Raw genomic sequence first — 23,907 nt, 5'->3', positions numbered from 1 at the left:
TGAGTAACAAGTGAATTTGTTCAATGGACCTGCGTGGTCCAAATTTGGCAGTTGGGCATCTCATCAGCCGAGAGGCTGTGTGACAATCTCTGTTACTTGTGGGGCACACAGGGTATGCCTGCATAAGCACCCTTCTCAAGAAGATCAAACATGTCGATTAACACCTATTTCCAAAGATTTTGTATATTAGTGAGGGTCCCCAAGCATGGCTCTCATATGACCAGGTGCAATTCAGGCATTAAACTGCTGGGATTCCCGAAGATTGTCTGCAAGGATAACCCATTTGAACGGGCTTTAATGGATCTTCCATGACAATGATCTTAATGAGTTCCAATAGTTTTACATTAAACTTGTAAGTGGATAGACACTGGGCTGAATTTTACAGACCCCCTGACGTCAGTAGTCGTAGCGGAGTGAGGGGGGGGGGGGGCGCGGAAAATGCCTCTGAGAGAGGCTCACCATGGACCACGACACCACTCAGCGATGGGAGCCCAATTTAAATATGTAAATTAATTTAAATTAATGAACTAATTACTGTCACGCTCCTGCTGTCCAGGGATCCGAGGCAGAACACTGGTGGAGAGGGGGGAGTAGATAAGTTTTTCAGCATGGGGGGGGAGGTGGAGCAGGGGGGAGTGGTGTCAAACTCATCTCATTGGTGTAGCGGATGGTGGGAAGGGTTACAGTGCACAGTTTATGAACTTTGCGGGGGGGAGGGGGAAGGTCAGATGCACAAGGTAAGCGTTTTATGGGGGGACCGGGCAAGGAATTACTCCAATGGTTATTGGGGGGGGAGAGGTGAGAGAGGGTCAAGATTAATTTATTTAATTTTTTAAAATCAATCTAACTTTAAATACTTAAATTGAAAGGTAGGGCTCGAAGGCCTTTAAAAATGGCGTCAGCTCCTCCGCATAGGTGGTTGACGCCATTGCCAGGGATGGACGGCTTGCCCCCTCCACATCTTCGGGGTGGGCAGTCCTCCCCAGCTATTTAAATGAGCCGCTGCTCTTAATATCGCGGCAGCTCCGCGTTGTGCGGCCCGCGCAGGCAGATCACTGTTTACATCCGCCGCTGGAAGTATAAATTTCAGCCCATTGCCTGCACCTGACAGCTACATAGTATAAAAGCTTATGTTTTCAAAAAATTATGAATTTAAAAATACCTGGCAACATAATATACACATTGTATTTGAATCTTTATTCATGATTCGACAATTAAGTACATTCAAAGCAAAAGCATTTTTGTACACATAGGAAGGTCCTGCAATGTTTGATTTGTTCAGAAAATTCATTTTCCTCATAAATTGTAAAGCAAAGTTAAGTCTAGTCAAATGTAACTCAAAAAATATTGATCTACATAAGAATAGTCCTGCACACTAACAGCAACTCATTTTCACCTTCAAAGCTTGTGCAGTAAACTGAGGGAGCAGATTGTTCACTCAATACAGAACATGCCCGACTTTCATTTCCATTGAAATCTATAACAGGCAGGTGAGTGGAAGGGGCACAGGCACAGAATGTCAAGTTGTCACCCTTTGTAAGTTTCCCCAAGATTTCAGCTGAGCTTGCATTTTCAATAGACATAGGCCTGTCTAAGGCATGCTAATGAGGTGGGATGAGGCATTCTTAATGGCCTGCCTTAGTTTCCTGTGTATCTTATTTTTGGATACCCCAAGGCAGAGGCACCCGATGAACATGGCGCTATGGCCTGCCCCAGATCCTCACTGACTGGAGGGTCTGTAGAGAAATAAATGAGTACACTGGAGATTTTTCATTAATTGTGTGATCCTCTGGATTCCACATTCAGGTAACTAAACATGAAAAAGTTACCTTGCAGGTGGCAGGAGATCCCTAAGTCTGATTTTCCTAAGTGATGGCTTCACTGGCACAGGCTGCCCCAGGGCAAACCACCGTTCAAGTGAGGATCTCAAACAGATATTAGGCTCAGCTCCTTACTTGCATATGCAAAAGGCCTAACACCTGCTTCAGAAATGGGTAACAGATGCTTATTTTTTCTCTCCTAATATGTTGGGCAGTGCACATCTGGACAGAAATATGTGCGTGCTTCCTGCCTGCCATTTAGTAGGCCAGGTAGTGCCTGGAAATCAGGTACTGTGCAGTATAATTCATAGATAATTTACATATTACATATTAGGACTGATTTTCTGAAAGTCCAATCCCATCTCAGAGCTACAGCGACTGGCAGTACTTACCAGAAAATCTCAGGTGCTTGTGTCAGGAAATTCAAATAATAATGGACAGGAAATCATGGGGAATGTGCCTTTGATTTTCTAATATATTCTCTCAATGAATGAGACTAGCACAGAGTTCTGAATTTTAGAAAAACTTAAACTGTGGTAACAAAACCGAAGATCACAAAGATTAAACTGGGAAATCTCAAGCAAAAACAAAAATGAGAAGAAATTGCTTTTCCCTCAGGATAGATTGTGCAATTGACTCCCATCATTATCAGTAGTATAGTATGTTAACACCTTTAAAAGAGAGCCAGCTGAATATCTAGTTAATAAAGAGATGTATGATAAATATATACAGAATCCAGTGATCTCTATATTTTTGGAACCAAGGTGAATGTCATTTGTGGAATCAACCCTGAACGGTTGAATAAGGTAGATTGTAAAGTTAACTGATTTTCCTTAATGTTGCAGAATTATCTTTGGGAATGGGGGCCGATCAAATTTCATACAGTGTTCCTTCTGTTTATCCACATCCATTTGGAGATTAAGTAGGTTGGGAAAAATCCATTGTATAAAATTTTCACATTGTCTGTTGGAAGTAGATGACATTTCCTCAGCTACTTGGGCAATTCTGCAAATTTGGCACTTACAGCAGGCAATGTCACCTGCAGAGAGCACATCATGGAAAATTGGTGGGGCACAGTCCATAATTTTCTGCCCATTCATTTTAATGGATAAGAAATTGTAGTGATCAAACACAGGCCATGACTATCTGTCTACAAGTCAAATGTAAAACTGTTGGAACTCATTAAGATTATTGTCATGGAAAATTCATTAAAACCTGTTAAAATGGGTCTTCCTGGCATGCCCACAATTCCTTTTATATTCTCTTTTGTTTTTATGCAATGTGCAATTCCACTTGACTTGTTCAAGGGAAAATTACAAATATTCATATGCATTCTGCTGGTCATTGACTATCTGCGCTTAGAAGACAGATGTATTAAATTTCTATGGTAAACTGACGAGATAATTTATGCAAGAGACAATCATTTATAAAATTCAGAAATGAATTTGTTATTCTCCAGATCATTGCATCTGTATCTACAAGAAGAATCCTGTAATAAAAAATTTTAATGGCCACTGTGAAACAGAGTCATTCTCCAGATCTGTCATTACCTTTCTGGTTAGCCTAAATGTACATTGCTCTCAAACCTTTGTGCAGATTTTCACAAGGATGCACCCTTTGGCTTAATTTCCTCCTCTATGGTTGTATTTTACATGTTTCTGTTCTTCCTCAGAAACTGAAATCATTTTGCTTGGTCCAATAGCAAAAAAAAACCTGACTGGTGGTCTTCGGTTTTTAAAGCTCAGGTATGGGGGTCATTTGAACAATGGGGTTGAACACTCACAGCTGTAGTTGTGTAACAGGTACACCCTCCCCACAGAGGTAGCATAATCTTGCAGCATCTAGTAGTTGCATCCTGCTGCTCTGAGAGTGGGAGCCAAAGGCAGCTCAGGTATGAAAGGTCAGGGAGCACAAGTTTTTTCAAAGTTCCTTGGCACAATGTTAGGTCCTTATCACAAGAACATTCCACCTGGGATTGATTGCCATTTGATTTTAATGAACTTTGAGGCACATTTAGGCAAAGAAGAGAACCTATACCTGCTCTCATTCGAGGTGAGCAATGAGCAAATTAAAAGCCTATCGAGATTCCTCGGGTAGCCCAGGAACATTCCAGACATGACTCCAAATTACTGGCAATACATAAGGGGGTGTTCACCGTAGAAGTACCTGCTCCCAATGCCGTGATCTCCCACTTGCCTCCCTACTCCGAGATTGCAATTTGTGATGTCGTTAAAAAAAATCTAACAGATCTGGATTTCTGGCATGTTTTCTGACCAGCTCAGTGGGAATTCCACTATACTTGCAGCAAAACCTTCACACAATACCCAGACTGTCATCCATATCCTAATAATTTGCTAACTTGGTACAACTTAAAAGTGTTATAAGTTGTGGATCTCCAAAAACACAAACCTACTATCTACAGAACATCATTTTTCCCAAATGTTACAAAGAAATTTATGATTGAAAATGAAGAGTTTTTAATTTTTTTTTTGGTTCTTGCTGGCTTTCAGTCCACATTCACGTTCAATAGTTCTCATCTATTATAAAATTCTAAATACCTTACAGGTGGCTTAATATTGGCATTTAATATTGAATCAGATCAGTTCAAAGAAAAGAGATAGAGCAACAGTAGCAATGCTCACCTGCTCTGATGTGTAGGCCACCAGCTTCGACATGATGATGGCTTCTTCAAGATCAGGACAGTCTGCTTGAACTTGCGTAACCATCTTCTTTCTTGCAGCAAGAAGTGCCACCAATGTACTTTCACTGGCTGTGCCCTAAATAAACAATTAATGATCATGAATTGACAATAGTTATAGGCTGAAAAGTTTGGCTCCTTAGCACCAGGTTTTCCATGCCACAAGTGTCATTTTGTTTCCAAAATGGCATCTGTAGTGCACTTTGCCAACAATATTTACATCCCACGAACAAATAAAACAAAATGCACACATGTCTGGTGTAGGCCATGCCAGACACCATTTTGGTGAGGGTGTTCATGCATGTTTATTTAGAGATACAGCACTGAAACAGGCCCTTCGGCCCACTGAGTCTGTGCCGACCATCAACCACCCATTTATACTAATCCTACACTAATCCCATCTTCCTATCACATCCCCACCTGTCCCCATATTCTCCTACCACCTACCTATACTAGGGGTAATTTATAAATTTACCTCCCAATCTGCAAGTCTTTTTGTGGTGGGAGGAAACCGGAGTACCCGGCCAAAACCCACGCAGACACAGGGAGAACTTGCAAAGTCCACACAGGCAGTACCCAGAACTGAACCCAGGTCGCTGGAGCTGTGAGGCTGCGGTGCTAACCACTGCGCCACTGTGGCAGGAGTATCCACCTGAAATATGTAGGGTAGGCAGATTGTGACATCAATCAATTTATAACACTGATTTAATGCCAGCACTGCCATTTTGGAACTCAAAGATCCAGCTAACGCCCTCTATTAAACGCGCACAGCTGGACGTGTGTTCAGCAGCAGGAAGGACACCCAACCATTGCTACTGAAAGGGATCATCAACTATTTACAGGTTAGTTGTTGATCAAGTTTTATTCACCTTTGCTGCGATTGTAGAAGTGTTCAGTGGTTTCTGGAATTGTTTAAAGTTGCTAAAGGGAGTGGTGTGATACGTGCAGAAGGACTTTGCCCTGGCATCAAAGATTCTACATAAACAATACTCCCAGAGATGGTGCAGTCATCTGCATCCCTCTTGGACTACAGCATGACAGAATAAGCAGAGGCAACACAGAGCAGGTAAAGTCGCTGGAACTGGGAGGCGGAGGAGGTAGATGGGGAGAAGGGCTCTCAGTAGGAGGCCCTATCTGTCCAGGGTGCTCAGGGAGCAATTCTCCTACTTAAACCTTAGCAAGGAACAATGCATCAGACATCTCTGCTTCACTAAGGGCATCCTCAATTAAATCTGCCACCTGCTACAGCCACAGTTGCAGTCTTAGAGCAAGGTGGGGACGGCATTGCCAGTGGCTGTCAAGAGAATGGAATAAAGTCCTGACGTGGAGTGGGGTGTGATGAAGTATAGTCAAAGTAGCTGTGAGAGTCAGTGGGCTTATAGCGAATATTGGTTGATAGCCTATTCCCAGAAATGGAGACAGAGAAGTCAGGGATGGGAAGATAAGAGTCTGATATAGATCATGTGAAGACAAGGGAAGGGTGGAATTTTCCAGGGGGCCTGAACAGGATTGGAACAAAGAATTTTCCACATACCCCACAGAAAGCAGGCATAGCTAGGACCCATGGGGTACTCATAGCAACATTTGGAGGAAGTGAATGTTGTTGAAGAAGACGTTGTTCAATGTGAGAACAAGTTGAGGCAGGCAGAGGCGGGTGATGCTGCTGGATGGGGACTGTTGGGCCTCCACTCAAGGAAGTAGCAGAGAGCTTTCAGAATGCCCTGGTGAGGGATGGATGTCTTGAGGCATTGGATGTCTTTCGTAAAAAGGAGGTGGTTAGGGCCAGGTAACTTTTTTTTTATTCATTCATGGGATGTGGGCTTCGCTGGCCAGGCCAGCATTTATTGCCAATCCCTGATTGCCTTTGAGAAGGTGGTGGTGAGCTGCCTTCTTGAACCTCTGCAGTCCATGTGAGGTAGGTACACCCACAGTGCTGTTAGGAAAGGAGTTCCAGGATTTTGACCCAGCAACAGTGATATAGTTCCAAGTCAGAAGGGTATGTCGTTTGGAGAGAAACTTGCAGGTGATGGTGTTCCCATGCATTTACTGCCCTTGCCTTCTAGTTGGTGGAGGTCATGGGTTTGGAAGGTGCTGTCAAAGGAGCCTTGGTGCATTGCTGCAGTGCATCTTGTAGATGGTACACACTGCTGCCAATGTGCATCAGTTGGTGGAGGGAGTAAATGCTTGTGGATGAGGTGCCAATCAAGTGGGCTGCTTTGTCCTGGATGGTGTTGAGCTTCTTGAGTGTTGTTGAAACGGCACCCATCCAGACAAGTGGGGAGTATTCCAACACACCAAACTTGTGCCTTGTAGATGGCGGACAGGCTTTGGGGAGTCAGGAGGTGAGTTGCTCACCGCAGGGTTCCTAGCCTCTGACCTGCTCTTGTAGACATGGTATTTATATATACTTTTTTGTGATACAGCACTGAAACAGGCCCTTTGGCCCACCGAGTCTGTGCCAACCAACAAACACCCATTTATACTAATCCTACATTAATACCACATCCCCACATTCTCCTACCCCCTACCTACACTAGGGGCAATTTATAATGGCCAATTTACCTATCAACCTGCAAGTCTTTGGCTGTGGAAGGAAACCGGAGCACCCGATGGAAACCCACACAGGCACAGGGAGAACTTGCAAACTCCGCACAGGCAGTACCCAGAACCGAACCCGGGTCGCTGGAGCTGTGAGGCTGCGGTGCTAACCACTGCGCCACTGTGCTGCCCTTAAAAGAAAAATGCATCTGGCTACTCCAGTTCAGTTTCTGGTCAATGGTAACCCCTAGGATGTTGATAGTGAGGGATTCAGTGATGGTAATGCCATTGAATGTCAAGGGAAGATGGTTAGATTCTCTCTTGTTGGAGAAGGTGTTAGGATCCTGTCGTTTTTTTGGGGGAAGAATACGGTGTGCCTTTAAGGCTGGGAAAAGGAGCTGTACTGATTTAAGCAGCAGGCTCCAGAAGCTGAGTCAAAGAATGCATTTTTGTTGCCCCGGGATACAGCCATTTGGAGACTGCGATTCCAAGAATGTATCCTCATTGCCTTGGATACAGCTGCTTGGTCTGAGCATCGAGAGATACATTTGTTACAATTTAATTTTGAACTGGCTTCTTTCTTTCTTTTTTCTTTTGGGCCTCCTTATCTCGAGAGACAATGGATACGCGCCTGGAGGTGGTCAGTGGTTTGTGAAGCAGCGCCTGGAGTGGCTATAAAGGCCAATTCTGGAGTGACAGGCTCTTCCACAGGTGCTGCAGAGAAATTTGTTTGTTGGGGCTGTTGCACAGTTGGCTCTCCCCTTGCGCCTCTGTCTTTTTTCCTGCCAACTACTAAGTCTCTTCGACTCGCCACAATTTAGCCCTGTCTTTATGGCTGCCCGCCAGCTCTGGCGAATGCTGGCAACTGACTCCCACGACTTGTGATCAATGTCACACGATTTCATGTCGCGTTTGCAGACGTCTTTATAATGGAGACATGGACGGCCGGTGGGTCTGATACCAGTGGCGAGCTCGCTGTACAATGTGTCTTTGGGGATCCTGCCATCTTCCATGCGGCTCACATGGCCAAGCCATCTCAAGCGCCGCTGACTCAGTAGTGTGTATAAGCTGGGGGTGTTGGCCGCTTCAAGGACTTCTGTGTTGGAGATATAGTCCTGCCACCTGATGCCAAGTATTCTCCGAAGGCAGCGAAGATGGAATGAATTGAGACGTCGCTCTTGGCTGGCATACGTTGTCCAGGCCTCGCTGCCGTAGAGCAAGGTACTGAGGACACAGGCCTGATACACTCGGACTTTTGTGTTCCGTGTCAGTGCGCCATTTTCCCACACTCTCTTGGCCAGTCTGGACATAGCAGTGGAAGCCTTACCCATGCGCTTGTTGATTTCTGCATCTAGAGACAGGTTACTGGTGATAGTTGAGCCTAGGTAGGTGAACTCTTGAACCACTTCCAGAGCGTGGTCGCCAATATTGATGGATGGAGCATTTCTGACATCCTGCCCCATGATGTTCGTTTTCTTGAGGCTGATGGTTAGGCCAAATTCATTGCAGGCAGACGCAAACCTGTCGATGAGACTCTGCAGGCATTCTTCAGTGTGAGATGTTAAAGCAGCATCGTCAGCAAAGAGGAGTTCTCTGATGAGGACTTTCCGTACTTTGGACTTCGCTCTTAGACGGGCAAGGTTGAACAACCTGCCCCCTGATCTTGTGTGGAGGAAAATTCCTTCTTCAGAGGATTTGAACGCATGTGAAAGCAGCAGGGAGAAGAAAATCCCAAAAAGTGTGGGTGCGAGAACACAGCCCTGTTTCACACCACTCAGGATAGGAAAGGGCTCTGATGAGGAGCCACCATGTTGAATTGTGCCTTTCATATTGTCATGGAATGAGGTGATGATACTTAGTAGCTTTGGTGGACATCCGATCTTTTCTAGTAGTCTGAAGAGACCACGTCTGCTGACGAGGTCAAAGGCTTTGGTGAGATCAATGAAAGCAATGTAGAGGGGCATCTGTTGTTCACGGCATTTCTCCTGTATCTGACGAAGGGAGAACAGCATGTCAATAGTCGATCTCTCTGCACGAAAGCCACACTGTGCCTCAGGGTAGACGCGCTCGGCCAGCTTCTGGAGCCTGTTCAGAGCGACTCGAGCAAAGACTTTCCCCACTATGCTGAGCAGGGAGATTCCACGGTAGTTGTTGCAGTCACCGCGGTCACCTTTGTTTTTATAGAGGGTGATGATGTTGGCATCGCGCATGTCCTGGGGTACTGCTCCCTCGTCCCAGCACAGGCATAGCAGTTCATGTAGTGCTGAGAGTATAGCAGGCTTGGCACTCTTGATTATTTCAGGGGTAATGCTGTCCTTCCCAGGGGCTTTTCCGCTGGCTAGGGAATCAATACCATCACTGAGTTCCGATTTGGTTGGCTGTATGTCCAGCTCATCCATGACTGGTAGAGGCTGGGCTGCATTGAGGGCAGTCTCAGTGACAGCATTCTCCCTGGAGTACAGTTCTAGGTAGTGCTCAACCCAGCGGTCCATCTGTTTGCGTTGGTCAGTGATTATGTCCCCCGATTTAGATTTGAGGGGGGTGATCTTCTTGATGGTTGGCCCAAGAGCTCTCTTCATGCCATCATACATTCCTCTGATGTTTCCGGTGTCTGAGGCCAGCTGAATATGACTGCATAGGTGTTGCCAGTAGTCGTTTGCGCAACGCCTAGCTGTTCTTTGTGCAGTACTTCTGGCTGCTTTAAGTGCTGCGGATGTTAAATCGCTGGGGGCTTTCTTGTAGTTCAAAAGTGCAATGCGCTTAGCGGCTATGACAGGTTCCAGCTCTTCATTATGAGATTGAAACCAGTCTGCATTTCTCTTCGCACTTTTGCCGTAGGTGGTCAAAGCTGACTCATAGATGGCGTCTCTGATGTGGGCCCACTTGGTCTCAGCATCCCCTGTGGGAGTGTTTTGAAGGGCTGTTACAAGTGAATTTAGAAATTTTTGTAACAGCTGTGGGTGAGAAATTCTGCTCGTGTTGATGCGCGGGTGGCCCTTCTGCTTGGAATGATGCAACTTCTTTGGTCTGAGTCTAACCTTGCTGCACACCAGGGAGTGGTCGGTGTCGCAGTCCGCACTGTGGAAGCTGCGTGTGATTTGAACACTGTTTAAGGCGGCTCGCCTTGTGACAATGAGGTCTAGCTGGTGCCAACGACGTGGAAAAATAGCCTGTTCTGATAGAGAAACAGACAGACAGCTGTGTGTTAGCACCTGAAAGGAGTGCTCTCAGACCAATTAAACTGAAGGAAGAGAATTTAGTCTGTTTATTTAATATTCTCTCTCAAAATTCTAAAAAGTCAAACCAAAACAGAGGTCTCTGAGAATTTAAACTGAAGGAAGGAAAGTAAGACTGTGACAATCTTTTATCCCTCAAAATATTCCAAAGTCAAATTGATTCAGTAAAAAGTGTTTTCAAGTTGTTACTTGTAGAAATTCATCGCTGGAGAAGGAAAGCAACAATTTCGAATTCTGGATTAAACTACGGACTGTTCTACTGTTGAACAACCTTTTTTCCCCATCAGACGGCTCTGAGGATTTCAAGCAATTTTGGACTGTTCCACATCCGGCAGGAGCGTAAATTTGCAAGGACTCTAATTTTTTCTATTTTAAATGTTGTTTATATCTTAGTCGTGATTAAGAATTTAGTTTTTCGAATTAAACATTAATTTGTTGATTTAAAGACACTTGGTTTGGTTAGCGTCATGCGGGGGTTAATGGATGGTACAATTTGGCTGGGTCTTTCTTTTATTTGGAAAGTTTAAAATGATATGTCAGGTGATCTGTGGAGGGACAGGATTGAATTAACAGTGTGTTTCTCCCAACGCAATCAGATTCGTATATTTTGATTGGGGGCTTTGACTGGAGCGGTTGGTAATAACAATGGTCATTGTTTGGCACATGTGTGACGTGAATGTTGCTTGCCACTTATCAGCCCAAGCCTGGATATTGTCCAGGTCTTGCTGCATTACTACATGGACTGCTTCAGTAGCTGAGGAGTCACATATGGTGCTGAACATTGTCCAAACATCAGTGAACATCCCCACTTCTGACCTTATGATTGAAGGAAGGTCATTGATGAAGCAGCTGAAGATGGTTGGACCTAGGACACAACCCTGAGGAACTCCTGCAGAGACGTCCTGGAGCTCAGATGATTGACCTCCAACAACCACAACCATCTTCATTTGCGCTGGGTATGACTCCAACCAGAGGAGAGATTTCCCCCTGATTCCCATTGACCTTAGTTTTGCTCGGGCTCCTTGATGCCATACTCAGTCAAATGCTGCCTTCATGTCAAGGGCAGTCACTCTCACCTCACCTCTTGATTTCAGCTCTTTTGTCCATGTTTGAACCAAGGCTGTAATGCGGTCAGGAGCTGAGTGGCCCTGGCAGAACCCAAACTGAGTGTCACTGAGCAGGTTATTGCTGAGCAAATGCCGCTTGATAGCACTGTCGATGACACCTTCAATATCTTTACTGATGATTGAGAGTAGGCTGATGGGGCAGTAATTGGCCAGATTGGACTTGTCCCGCTTTTTGTGTACAGGACATACCTGGGTAGATGACAGTGTTGTAGCTGTACTGGAACAGCTTGGCTAGGGGTGCGGCAAGTTCTGGAGCACAGGTCTTCAGTACTATTGCCGGAATATTGTCAGGGCCCATAGCTTTGCAGTATCCAGTGCCTTCAGTCATTTCTTGATATCACGCAGAGTGAATCGAATTGGAAGAAGTCTGGCATCTGAGATGCTGGGGACTTCAGAAGGAGGCCGAGATGGATCATCAACTCGGCACTTCTGGCTGAAGACTGTTGCAAATGCTTCAGCGTTATCTTTCGCACTGATGTGCTGGGCTCCCCCATCATTGAGGATGGGGATATTTGTGGAGCCACCTCCTCCAGTTAGTTGTTTATTGTTCACCATCATTCACGGCTGAACGTGGCAGAACTGCAGAGCTTAGATCGGATCCGTTGGTTATGGGATCCCTTAGTTCTGTCTATCGCATGCTGCTTACACTGTTTGGCACGCAAGTAATCCTGTGTTGTAGCTTCACCAGGTTGACACCTCATTTTGCGGTATGCCTGGTGCTGCTCCTGGCATGCCCTCCTGCACTCTTCATTGAATCAGGGTTGGTCTCCTGCTTGATGGTAATGGTAGAGTGGGGAATATGCCGGGCCATGAGGTTAAAGATTGTGGTTGAGTACAATACTGCTGCTGCAAATGGCCCACAGCACCTCATGGAAGCCCAGTTTTGTATTGCTAGATCTGTTCAAAATCTATCCCATTTAGCATGGTGGTAATGCCACACAGGATGATGGAGGGTATCCTCAATGTGAAGGTGGGACTTTGTCTCCGCAATCACTGTGCGGTGGTCACTCCTACCAATACTGTCATGGACAGATGCATCTGTGGCAGGCAGATTGGTGAGGACAAGGTCAAGTTTGTTTTTCCGTCTTGTTGGTTCCCTCACCACCTGTCGCATACCCAGTCTAGCAGCTGTGTCCTTTAGGACTCGACCAACTCAGTTCAGTCGTGGTATTACCAAGCCACTCTTGGTGATGGACATTGAAGTCCCCCACCCAGAATACATTCTGCGCCCTTGCCACCTCAGTGCTTCCTCCAAATGGTGAGTAACATGGAAACTGGAAACTGTTATAGTGATAGAAGGCATCGGAAGAGTCATGCATGTCGATGGTGTAGTGTGATTGCCTTTAAGAATTATGTCCCTTTAAGATCTTCATATGCTAATGAAACAGGTGCTAGAATACAGTCATGTGACTACATGCCAGTCTCTCTCTGCGACTGTAACACCAAAAGGCAAGTCCTGTAATAGTTAGCTCTCTACTGTATATAGTTGCTTGCTGTTTAATAAACCTACCTGAGATCTTCAAAGAACCTGAACTCCACACATCTCATTTATGTTGCATTCGACAACATAAAAAATAGCTTCTCATTGCACAGTGGCAGCTCTGGTCATTCAGCCGAAAGGCGAGGGAGACTGCTTTAAAAAAAAACTTTGAAGTCCTTCAGCAGATCAATTTTTTTTTCAATAAGCTCTGAAGTGGCTAAAAATTGATCTTTTTCAAAGTCTGTGTTAAAAAAAAGAGAAGACCCGACTCCCTTCCCAGGCTGAACGGTGGTCGACGCCATTACAGGAGGCACCTGATAGTGAAAAGTGCGGAAATCCGCCGTTATCACAGCTCGCAGCTGAAGCTATAAAACAAAACCCCATTCAATCACTCAAGAATGAAGGGCTTTCATTCACGCAACCAGAATTTAAAAAAACTCATAAACCACTCAAGCAATAAGCATTGCCTATGAATGGCTGGATAAAAAGACCAGCAGAAAAAAAGGCACTTGAAATACCTTTAGGACAGCTGTGTAAACAGAACAGGTTTAGTGGTGGAAGCTAGGCAAACAGACAAGCTGCTGCTGTCAATCAAATCAGCCAAGAGAGTTTCTTAAAGGCGAAAGCTGTACAGAGTCACAGAACCATGTCTTAAAGCATGTTCAAAGCAAAGGAACAGCAGACAGATGGATTCCAATTTTCCCAGCATGAACTGGAAAGCCATGGATATCCTATCTGAGTTCCAACTGTTCAAACAGAGAACATAGTTATGTTTCACAGGTCAAGTGATGATAAAACCAGAGAAGCAAGCTCTAATAATTGATAGCAATTGAAAATGAGGGATTGCACAGGATCAATACCTCAGATATATCCGAAGAGGACCAGAAAGATCCCGCAAAGCTATGGAAAGTGCTGGAAGATCAGCTCAGATTAAGAGTGAATTTTAGAATTCACCGCCTGGAATTGATGTCCTACAGGCAACAGCTACAGGAATCAATAGACCAGTTTGTCAGTAGATGATGAAGTAAGGGTAATGAATGCAATTTTTTGGAAGCTGCACTGTCAGACTGAATAATGGAGTTGGTGATTATGTCAACACCCAATGAAGCATTTCAGAGGGACCTCTTGGGGAAAAGAAAGGTCAGAGCATTGATGCACTTCTGGAAATTGGCAGGAAATACAAAGTGATTGTAGCTGGACAATAGCACCTACAAGTACTAGGTGCAGCCAACAGTATTGGAAGCATAACCAGGTAGAAAAGTGCAAGCAGGTTGTGTGGTAAGTGTGGTTGGTCCCACTCATGGTGGAATTGCCCTGCATTTTGGGACCTGTGCAAGGTGTGCGGTGTAAAAGGACACTGGGCCCGCCTATGCAGGAATTCTGGCTCGAAAGGTGCAGCCAAAAGCCATGGCAGGACACAAGCCAACAGAAGACAGGCGCAGCAGCACTGCAACAGCAGCAAGGAAAGCGCCAGAGACCTGCATAATCACAAACTAACACATGAGGTCCACAGTAAAACAGAACTGAGACAAGACCCAGAGAGAAGCAAGTCTCAGTCAGAAGACGAGCAAGCATTCCACATTATGAACCTGAAACATCATGTTGGTGAAGTCAAGCAAATGGAAGCTTTCACCTTATCAACATCACGTGCCCAAAGAAGGCTGGCCAACACGCACTCAAGGTCAAGGTTGACACTGGCGCTAGTGCAATAATCTTACCAGTTTAAATCCTCAAAGATATGTACCGGAGTCATTGAAGATCAATGATACAACCAATAACTGCTAAACTATCTGCATACAATGGGTCACCCATCCCTTGCAGTGGCACATTAACAATGCAATGCAGATACGGCAAGTCAACATGGAAACCACAAACGTTTTACCTAGTAGACATGAGCGGACCAGCAGTGGCAGGTCTACCAGCATGTAAGGATGGCAGCACCAAAACAATTCACGAGAGCATGGGGAAATCTCCAAGAACCGGAACATGCTCACAGACTCCAACCAGCATCAAACAGTGCAGTCTGGAAACCTGCAGGTGGGAAGAGACTGTACAAGGGGAGAAAAAATAGAGTTGTAAAGAGGAAGCAGTCAGCTCCGGGGGGGCAGGAACAGGCTGAAACGATGGGTATACCAGGGCATTCCTGTTTGTGGATTTTGGGAAGACGATAGAAGAGGGCTCTTTGGGGTTGGGGAACGATGAGGTTGGAGGCCATGGAAGATCTCCAGAGGAGATGAGATCAATGACAATCATTGAAACAATGGTTTGATGCTCAGTAGTGGGGTCATGATCCAGGGGAAGTAGGAGGAAGTGTTAGTGAGGTGGCCTCTGCTGGGTAGAGGTAGGTACGCCAGACGATGACAGCACCACCCTTATCCGCTGGTTTGATGAAAATGCTAGGGTTGGACCTGAGAGAACGGAGTGCCACAAGTTCAGAGGGAGATAAGTTAGAGTGAGGGGAGCAGAGAAATTGAGACGTCCGATGTCACGCCGGCAGTTCTCAATGAAAAGATCTGGAGAGGGTTAGAGACTAGAGGGAGGGGTCCAGGTGGAGGGAGAATACTGGAGATGGTAAAATGGTCCACTGTGCGAGGGAAGATGCCTGGCCAAAGAAGTGGGCGCAGAGGCGAAAGCGACGGAAGAGCTCAGCAACATGCCTTGTGTTATGCAGGCCCCCACCTGCCATGCATGAGGCATATTAATTTTGTCACATGGACATTAAATTTCAAACTATTGTTGAAGTGAAGAATGGACTTACTTTAAAAAATTGCCAGATCTTGGCTGGAAAGACATTTGCGTATTAACAGTGTTTGGAAGGACAAAGCAGCCATTCCCTGACACATTCAACCCACAATGGACTTTTGATCACCAGACGTTGAAGGTCGGTGAGCTCACATTCCAGGTTGACTGCTAAGATGGCCAAATATACAAACAGATGTGGTCAGACCAGCTAGTCACATGACTAACCTGCTGGGCAACCTGAGTTTTTTCAATTTGTACAAGCAGTTTGGAGAGAGTGTGTCTGTTTGCTCCTGGACTGAGAATATCTCTCTCCTGACTGCTCCCATCTCCTTCTCACAAGCCTCTGAATCCAATGAAGACATATGGACCCCAAGAGAAAAAAGTCTCCTCCAGTGAACAAGGTTTAAGAAGAATAATGGGCCCCAATGAAAAGCAAGATATACCTACAATCAAGAACTCTACAGTAAGCTCGAAGAACCGTAACAACAACTCTTCAGATATTGCCTCAAACTTTTCCACTTTATTTTTATTTTGCTCTTTTCTGTCTCGATTTGCATATGTTAATCCCGTATGCATACAAGCGTGGGCATGTCGTGTATCCGTAGGCTTTAACTGAATTAGAGTTTAAGTTTAATAAATTTCAACTTTTCTTCTTTAAACCTAAGAAAGCCTATTTGTGCTGGTATCTCTCTCTGCCTTATAATTGGAAAGCAATAAACAAGGATTTACCAAGAGGGAGCTAAAATACAGTGTGTGTTTAAAATTAAACCCTGTTAAGGTAAGACCAGGTGAAGGCTGAGAGGGACCCCTAGACACCTTTCTCACCTGGTTGTAACTCAAGCTTAAAATTCATTGAGGTGGGGAGAGAAGGGGATGAAGTTGAGGCCTTTGCTAAGGGCAGACCATTCATGTTCAGAAAAGGGATGGTTGGAGAGTATAGTGAATACAGGGCAATGGGTGAGATTGGAAGAAGGGATGGGGTCAGAGGGAAATGAAGGGGAAGAAGGGTCCAGAGAGGTGTTGGTACACGTAAGTAGTTGAAGCTTGTGATCCTTCACACCTAAAAGGAAGACCAAATGTTCTTTGTTAAAGCGCTGGATGAGACAAAGGATGAAATGAAACTGTGGACGAGGACAGCTTTGAGAGAGAGTGGGTCGATGCTGTTGAAGAAAGATGTTGAGAGCGTGCATGTGGCGGCGCATGACGTTGACTGTGAATCTCAGAATGTGGTGAGAACAGCACTTCAAGGAATGCTGAATGTCTAGGAGATATCTGTATTCATGGGTGGATCTGAAACGTGAAGTGTGGAATTTTAGTTGGAATCCGCGCAGAATAAATCAGAGCCGGAGACAGTTACTAAGGACAAGGATGTAGCTGTGAAACGAGTTTACATAGATACCTGATCAAACATGAGAAGGGAAATAGAAAGCAATGAAGGTGAATGGGGCAGAACAGACAAATGGAAATTCTGTCTGAGAGAAGGTCAGAACTTCTTCAAGGTGGGCATTCCTGGGTGAGAAGTGGCAATGAAATACAGTAGGCAGTCTTGGGCACTTTATATGGAAAGGATACTGGAGTTATCGAAAAGCTGCAACATAAATTTATCAGGATAATGCAAGGGATAGAAAGATATAATTGTAGAGTCATGGAGTCATCTACAGCACAGAAGGAGGCCATTCAGCCCATCTAAGCCATGTGCGGGCTCGTGTGCCATGCTACCGCGATCTAGCGTGCGACAGCCCATTTGCATTTGCTGGGTGTCCCATCCCCCACCCCCCCACCCCCAATCACGTGGCCGGGGGGTGGGGGGCGGGCTTTGTGTTGCCGGCAATGGCACCAGCTGCCTCTGTACAGGTGCTGGTGCCATTTTTAACGAGCTGCCAGGCCTGCAGTGACAGATGAAAGTTGTCCCCAAATCCCCTACAATTGCAACCAAAAATAAAGTTTTACCCACCCACTCCACCAACAACTACACCAGAAAAGCCCAGATTAACCATTTTCCATCCCAACTGCACTAAGTGCAGAGTTGATCCCTTTCACCATCACCCACCACCACCACCCCACCAACAAGTGACCTAAGTGCAAAATCCAACCGTTCTCCCCGCCCCCCCAATTACACTGAAAATGCAGAGCTCCCCCCTTCTCTACCTCGGTGCTGCAAGTTTTCCCTAAACAGGAAAATGAAGGTGCAGGAGTGCCAGCTGTCGCTCGGAAGATTCCGGACGGCCAGCAAGATTGCGGTGAAAGGTATGTAAATATATGCATTTCCTTTATTTATATATGTAAAGTTGGGTCTCATCCACGAGGAGCAGGGAGGCTGCCATGGAGCCTCACCGCCACTGGGAAGATTGGGCCTGGCAATCCCGGCGTTGGGCTCCATGGTGGGCCACTGTCAGTGCGATCCTCTGCTCCCCCCGCCAACACCCACAACGGAGCCCGACATTGGGACCTCAACAAAATCCTGGCCATTGTCTCTGCCTGTGATCTGCCACCATTCTTGTTTGCAGTATTTGAGCTTGGCATTCTGTGCGACCTCGCCCAATGTCCTTGCATGCCACAAGCTTTGCACTGGTCCCAGTATGCGAGAAAACAGCGAATTGGGTGAGTAAGATCACATTTGCCACAAGGCTTAGCAGACTTCTGCAGCTTGGTTACCATACCAATTGTTGTAGCTGCCCCCAGCACTTATAACTGTTGGTGCCCAGCCATGAAGGCTTCAAATTTCCTTCCATCATTGAGCAGTGCATCTTTGGCGTACCCTTTCTTCTTTTCTAACAGATCTTTTTGAAAGGCCTCTGGACGGGTAGATGTGATTACCAGTTCTATAACTCACTCTGACAATTAGATATCAGTGAGCTTTGTCTCAGCAACTCGCAACAAATTAGTCAAAGGACTCACATAGGCTTTGCCGGCAGGTCTTAAGCTCAAGCCTCTGAACGTGGAAATCTAGTTGCTGCTTCAGGAATGTCCAGATCTTATTAGGATCCTTCAAATCTTCATCTGACAAACCTGAGGTATTGAGCAATTTCAAACCTTTGCTGCCAAGTGCAATCTTAATCTTAGCAGCTTGTTTCCCTGGTTCAGTGACTTCCATGTCTAGGAAACATAGCTCCATTTGCTGTTGGAATAGTTGAAATGCAAACGCGATGTCTGACACTTTCCAGTCCATTAATGGATATCTGAAAGTCTTTGTCATCATGATCCTGTTTCATTTTATAAATATATGGGTTTTGCAGGTATTTTTCACAGGAACAGTTCTTTTGTTGTCCTTTTAAGAGAAATTCAGTAACAGCCCCTTTTAAGAGAGCTAGACAATTGCCTCAGAGACAAGTTATTCTGCTTATACAGCTGTGGCTTCGATTTACACAGTGATGAAAGCCGTTCTTTTCCAAGCTTTTTTAAAGCTTTTTTTTTTCAAAGTTGTAGTTACTAAGAGCTGCCAGTCAGTGGGTCTAGACCTCCCAGTGGTGCTGTCTATTTCTTCCCACTCTTTTGGGCTTAGCTGCCACACACAAAGGAGGAAAAAAATGGGAAAAATGAAATAGTAATGGCTGCACCTACCTTTTTCAAAACTATTCAACCAACTGACAGATAGATGAAGACACTAATCCCCCAGAAAATTGTCTACTGTACTTGCAGAGTTCCAACTTCCCAGAGTCCTGGATGTGTCCCTGCTCATTGCACTGTTGTGGGGTCTTTTGCAAGAAGCTCTCCTGTTGGACTTTCACCACTCAGGTAGGCAGCTTGCTGTACCTTGTTCTCTTTTTACTTGCTGTATTTTTGGGAGTTGCGACAATGTGATGGTTGCTGGTCTTCAGAAAAAATAAATAGATCACACTATTGCCATCATACAATATTAAATGTCCTTTTGTGTGTGATCTGTTGTTAAGAGTGACAGGACTACAAGTAATATTCAAAATAAATGTGGGGCTTTATTATAATAAAACTGGAACATTTATAAATATATAATAACTGTATTGACTGCAGGAGCACACCTGAACACGTCTTATTATGTCAGGCTCCACCCACAACCAACTGTATGAGTTGACATCACTTCGTCTGATGATGTTCACTTGCAGTCCTTAAGGTTGTCCACCTTTAAGATCATCCCACAATGTCAGGAGGCACTAAGGTTCAGTGATGCCTCCCTGCAAGTTCTCCTCCAGGCTGCAAGGGCAAGGCAGGAGGTCTTCTTCCTAAGGCATGGGAGGAGGAGAGGGCCCCACCTGACCAAGCAAGCCTGGACAGAGATTGTGGAGGCGGTCAGCAGACATGGGGTAATTCTCCCCACCCCCCGACCTTGGATCCAGTTCTTCAAGTGTGTGAATGACCTCATTTGTTCTGCCAAGGTAAGTAATCCATACCTCTTTCTCTTTGGGGCTGTATATGGTAACACAAGAGGGTTGGCATGGTGCCTAGGGAGTTACCACCCAGTCAGTGGCAAGAGGGTGAGGCAGCAGCATATCCTGTCAGAGGCATGACTGCCTTTAGGTGAGAGGTGCCCTTCTGTCATTGCTGACCCCCACAAGGTCCCTCAAGAGTGGCCATAAGCAGGTGGCCTTCGTGTGCTCCCCCTAATAGATCGTTGGGTTGAGGTGTGTGCTTCCTTTTTGTGCTTGCAGAAAAAGATGGCAAACAACAATAAAGAGAGGGCGAAGACTATTGGAGGGGTGCTGTATCTCCATGTCCTGACCCCCATGGAGGAGGAGGCCTTGGTGTTGGCAGACCACTGGGGCAGTCATGCAATTGCTGATGGCTAGACAGGAGTGCCAAGGCAACAGGGTGTTAATGAGTGTGGGTTCATCTGACACACACAAGACATTGTACCCATGTGACCAATGCTGGATTCATGGAGCTTCACAGCAAGCATGGTTCGGATGAGGAAATGGGAATCCCTTAATCCTTACATGTTTATGTTTTCTCATGCAGGTAAGGTCAAGCCGAGGCAAGAAGAGGCCATGAGACTGGGGGCACTGGCCACCTCTGAGGAGGAGGAGGGATTCTCAGAGGATGCAGCATCACATAATTCCTCTGCACCCTGAACCAGTGCAGATATTGTCACATCGGTTCATTAGATTCAGGGTAACAAGCAGGTGAGCACATCACAGGCGTGCCCGAACAGCTGACAGTGGCTGTGACAGCCGAGACCACTGACAGTCAGAGGACTAATGGAGGCCAGCCCATGCTGAACCCCAGGCTCATGATGTGCCTTTTGAAGTTGCCTGCAAAACAGAAAATGCTGCTGCTGCAACAAGAGGCAACGAAACATCTGGCGGAGCTTCCAGAGTCAATGCGTACCCCTGCGTGGATGGTGGAGGAGTCCATCCAAGACATGAGTGATACTATGTCTCAGATGGATGGGCACTTGGCTTCCAACATTAACAGATTGGTGACCCTCATGGAGAGCCAGCTACAGCACACCACTCAGGGAACCTCTTAGGTGAGATGGTGACAATGTCACTGAACTGGTAATCCAGAGACCCAGGCTAATGCCCTGTGGTCACAGGTTCAAATCCCCCATGGAACTGTTGGAATTTAGTTTGAATTAATTGATAAATGGAATTAATAAAAAATCTGGAATTGAATACTAGTCTCAGGAATAGTGCCGTGAAACTATCATCCATTGTTGTAAAAACCCATCTGGTTCATTCATATCCCTGAGGGAAGGAAATCTGCTGTCCTTACCTGGTCAGGTCTACATGTGACTCCACACCCACAGCAATGTGGTTGACTCTTAACCGCCCTCTGAAATGGCCTAGCAAGCCACTCAGTTGTCAAGAGAAATTAGGGATAGCCGACAAATGCTGGACTTGAAAGCAATGCCCACATCCCCTGAAAGAATAAAAAGTGGATGCCGGAGATGCGCACTGACCTGCATGCCATCACCTTGTCAATGAGCTCAATGCAGCAGTGGCAAGGCTCGAGGGAGACGAAGCACCTGGATTCTCTACAAGGTCCTCATCCTTCTCAGGTCAGCAGGGAGGTACACGTGTGCCATGCAAGGGAGGAGAAATGGCTGCCTTCCGCTTCTGGGGCCTCCTCTCATGGTGCTCCTGGTGTGGACAGCAGCTGCACAGCCCCTCTGCCAGTGGCACCATCACCATGAAAAGCTGCAATGACAGAGGAGGGTCCTACACCTGTGCAGGAGCCACTCAGCATGCCAGACCCTTCAGGCCTCAGGCAGTCAGAGGACGGCCACCAAGGTCACCCAAGCCAGGGGGCAGCATGATCAGCAGCCTGCTTCCACTTCAACTGCAGACACAGGGGTTGCACCTCGTAGGAGCACTCGTAAGAGAGTTAAAAAGAGCACTGAGCTGCTCGGGGTTCACAGGTGATTACAGTATCTAGATGTCAAGTTGCCTTTCTGTTGAGAGCCTCAATAAATTTTTCACGCACTCTTCCTGCTTCTCATTCTAACTCTTGGTGCCCTATGAGATCACATCTACACCCTTCCTCCCTCAATGGGCTTGAAATGGTGGAGTGAGGTGCATCTGTCAGCTCCTCAGTCTTGCACTGTGCAGCTCCCAATGGGTGATGGAGTGCAAAATGAAGAGGGTGACAGCAGGTCTATTTAAAGGGAAGGTTTTATTGGGATCTTTCTGAACGGGTACCAGCGTGACAGGAAACAGCTAGGTATCAGGCACCCCAAGCCCAAAGGCTGGCTCAGGTCGGGAAAAAGTGCCCGACCCGAACCTGACCGATCCACAGGGGACCCAAGCCCGACCCAGCCTGAATCCCTCCAATTTTGCCCTGAGCCTGACCCGACCCGAGCCTGGCCCTGACCCGACCTGACCCGAGCCCGACCATCCCTTTACTTACCTTCCAACTCGGAACCTCCAGGAAGCTGCAGCGCATGCGTGATGACGTCATAGTGATGTCACTCGCTTACTGCGCAGACTCAGTTTCGTCCCGGACCCCAGCTCAGGTAAGTTTTTTAATTTCAATACTTACCAGCAGAGCACTTACCGTGTGTGTCCGGCCCTACCCAACCCGGGCCGAGCCTGACTCGGACTCGACCCAACCCGACCCGACCCGAGCCCGAAAGCTGGACCTGAAAGAAGAGCCCGACCTGACCCAAACATGACAAATGTTGTCGGGTTCGGGACAGGTAGCAGGCCTTTACCCGAGTCTCCTTTGCGCGCATCTCATTGTGCTTTGCCTGTGATCTAAGGGGTTCCTCATCTTGCATCACCTGGTCAGCTGGCTCCTCCACATCCTCATTGGCAGAGGAGGCATCGCAATCACTGATGTCCTCATCATTCAATGCCTCCCCCCTCAGCAGCACTAAGTTGTGCAGTGCACAGCAGAGCACCACGATACACAAGACCCTTGTTGGAGCATACTGAAGGGCTCCACTGGATCAGTCTAGGCACCTGAATCACATCTTCAGAAGGTTAATGGCCTGCTCGATGGTCACTTGAGTTGACTTGTGACAGGTGTTGTACCTCTCCTTTGCATCCGTGCGTGGGTTCCTCACAGGTGTGAATAGCCATGTCTTTAGTGGGTAGACCTTGTCTCCAAGTATTCATCCCTGCAGGTGAACAAGGGGCTGAAAAAGCTGTGGCACCTGGGACTGCATCATAGCTGCTTCCAGGAAACTGTGCAAGCACCTGTAGGATCTGCTTTTGGTGACTGCAGACCAGTTAGACATTGATGGAATGGAAGCCTCTCCTGTTAATGAAGGCCATTGGCTGGTCCATGGAAGCCTTGAGGGCCACGTGTGCAGTCGATGACACTTTGCACCTGGGGAAATTCAGCAATGGCCCCGCATCCAATGGTCCTCTCTGCCTGACTTTCCGGATCAGTGCGGTAGTGCACATAGTTGCCAGCCCTCTTGAACATGGCATTGGTCACCTCCTTGATGCACAAATGGGTTGCAGACTGGGTGATCCCACACATGTCCACAGTGGATCCCTGGAATGAGATGGAGAAGTAGAGGTTGAGAGCCATAGTGATCTTCAGGGCCACTGGACGTGTGTCCACCAAACCTCATGGGTTTCAGCTTGTACTGCAGCATGGCGCAGAGATCAGTGATAGCTTTCCTGGAGCGCCACAGTCTTTGCTGACATTACCACTCAAATATTTGGCAAAAGTTCAGTCTCAGATGGTAGACTCTCTCCTGGGGATAGACTCTTCTGCAGCACTTGCCTGTTGGCATGCCCCTTTGTGCCCTTCTGCACTGTGCCCAGCCCGAGGCTGACTCTCTTGCTGGTGGTGAAGTTGTTGAGGTGTCCCTGCTGGTGCTTGGAACTTCCTCCCTTTGAGC

The 23,907-nt window shown here is 46.5% G+C and overlaps 1 protein-coding gene across 2 annotated transcripts in view; it reads right to left on the bottom strand.

Moving 5' to 3' along the window:
* The window catches only part of LOC137346960 (aromatic-L-amino-acid decarboxylase-like), a 186,284-nt gene that overhangs the window by 137,707 nt on the left and 24,670 nt on the right, over positions 1–23,907 (bottom strand). For both annotated transcript variants that reach the window (XM_068010926.1, XM_068010918.1), the window contains one exon: positions 4,463–4,597. In XM_068010926.1, the coding sequence (XP_067867027.1) occupies positions 4,463–4,597 (135 nt within the window). The remainder of the gene's footprint in view (positions 1–4,462; positions 4,598–23,907) is intronic.

The sequence above is a fragment of the Heterodontus francisci genome, chromosome 2, assembly GCF_036365525.1.
Source record: "Heterodontus francisci isolate sHetFra1 chromosome 2, sHetFra1.hap1, whole genome shotgun sequence".
In the NCBI taxonomy this organism is placed as follows: Eukaryota; Metazoa; Chordata; class Chondrichthyes; order Heterodontiformes; family Heterodontidae; genus Heterodontus; species Heterodontus francisci.
The sequence above is the reverse complement of the archived record's forward strand: the minus strand, read 5'-3'. Positions and strand labels throughout refer to the sequence as shown.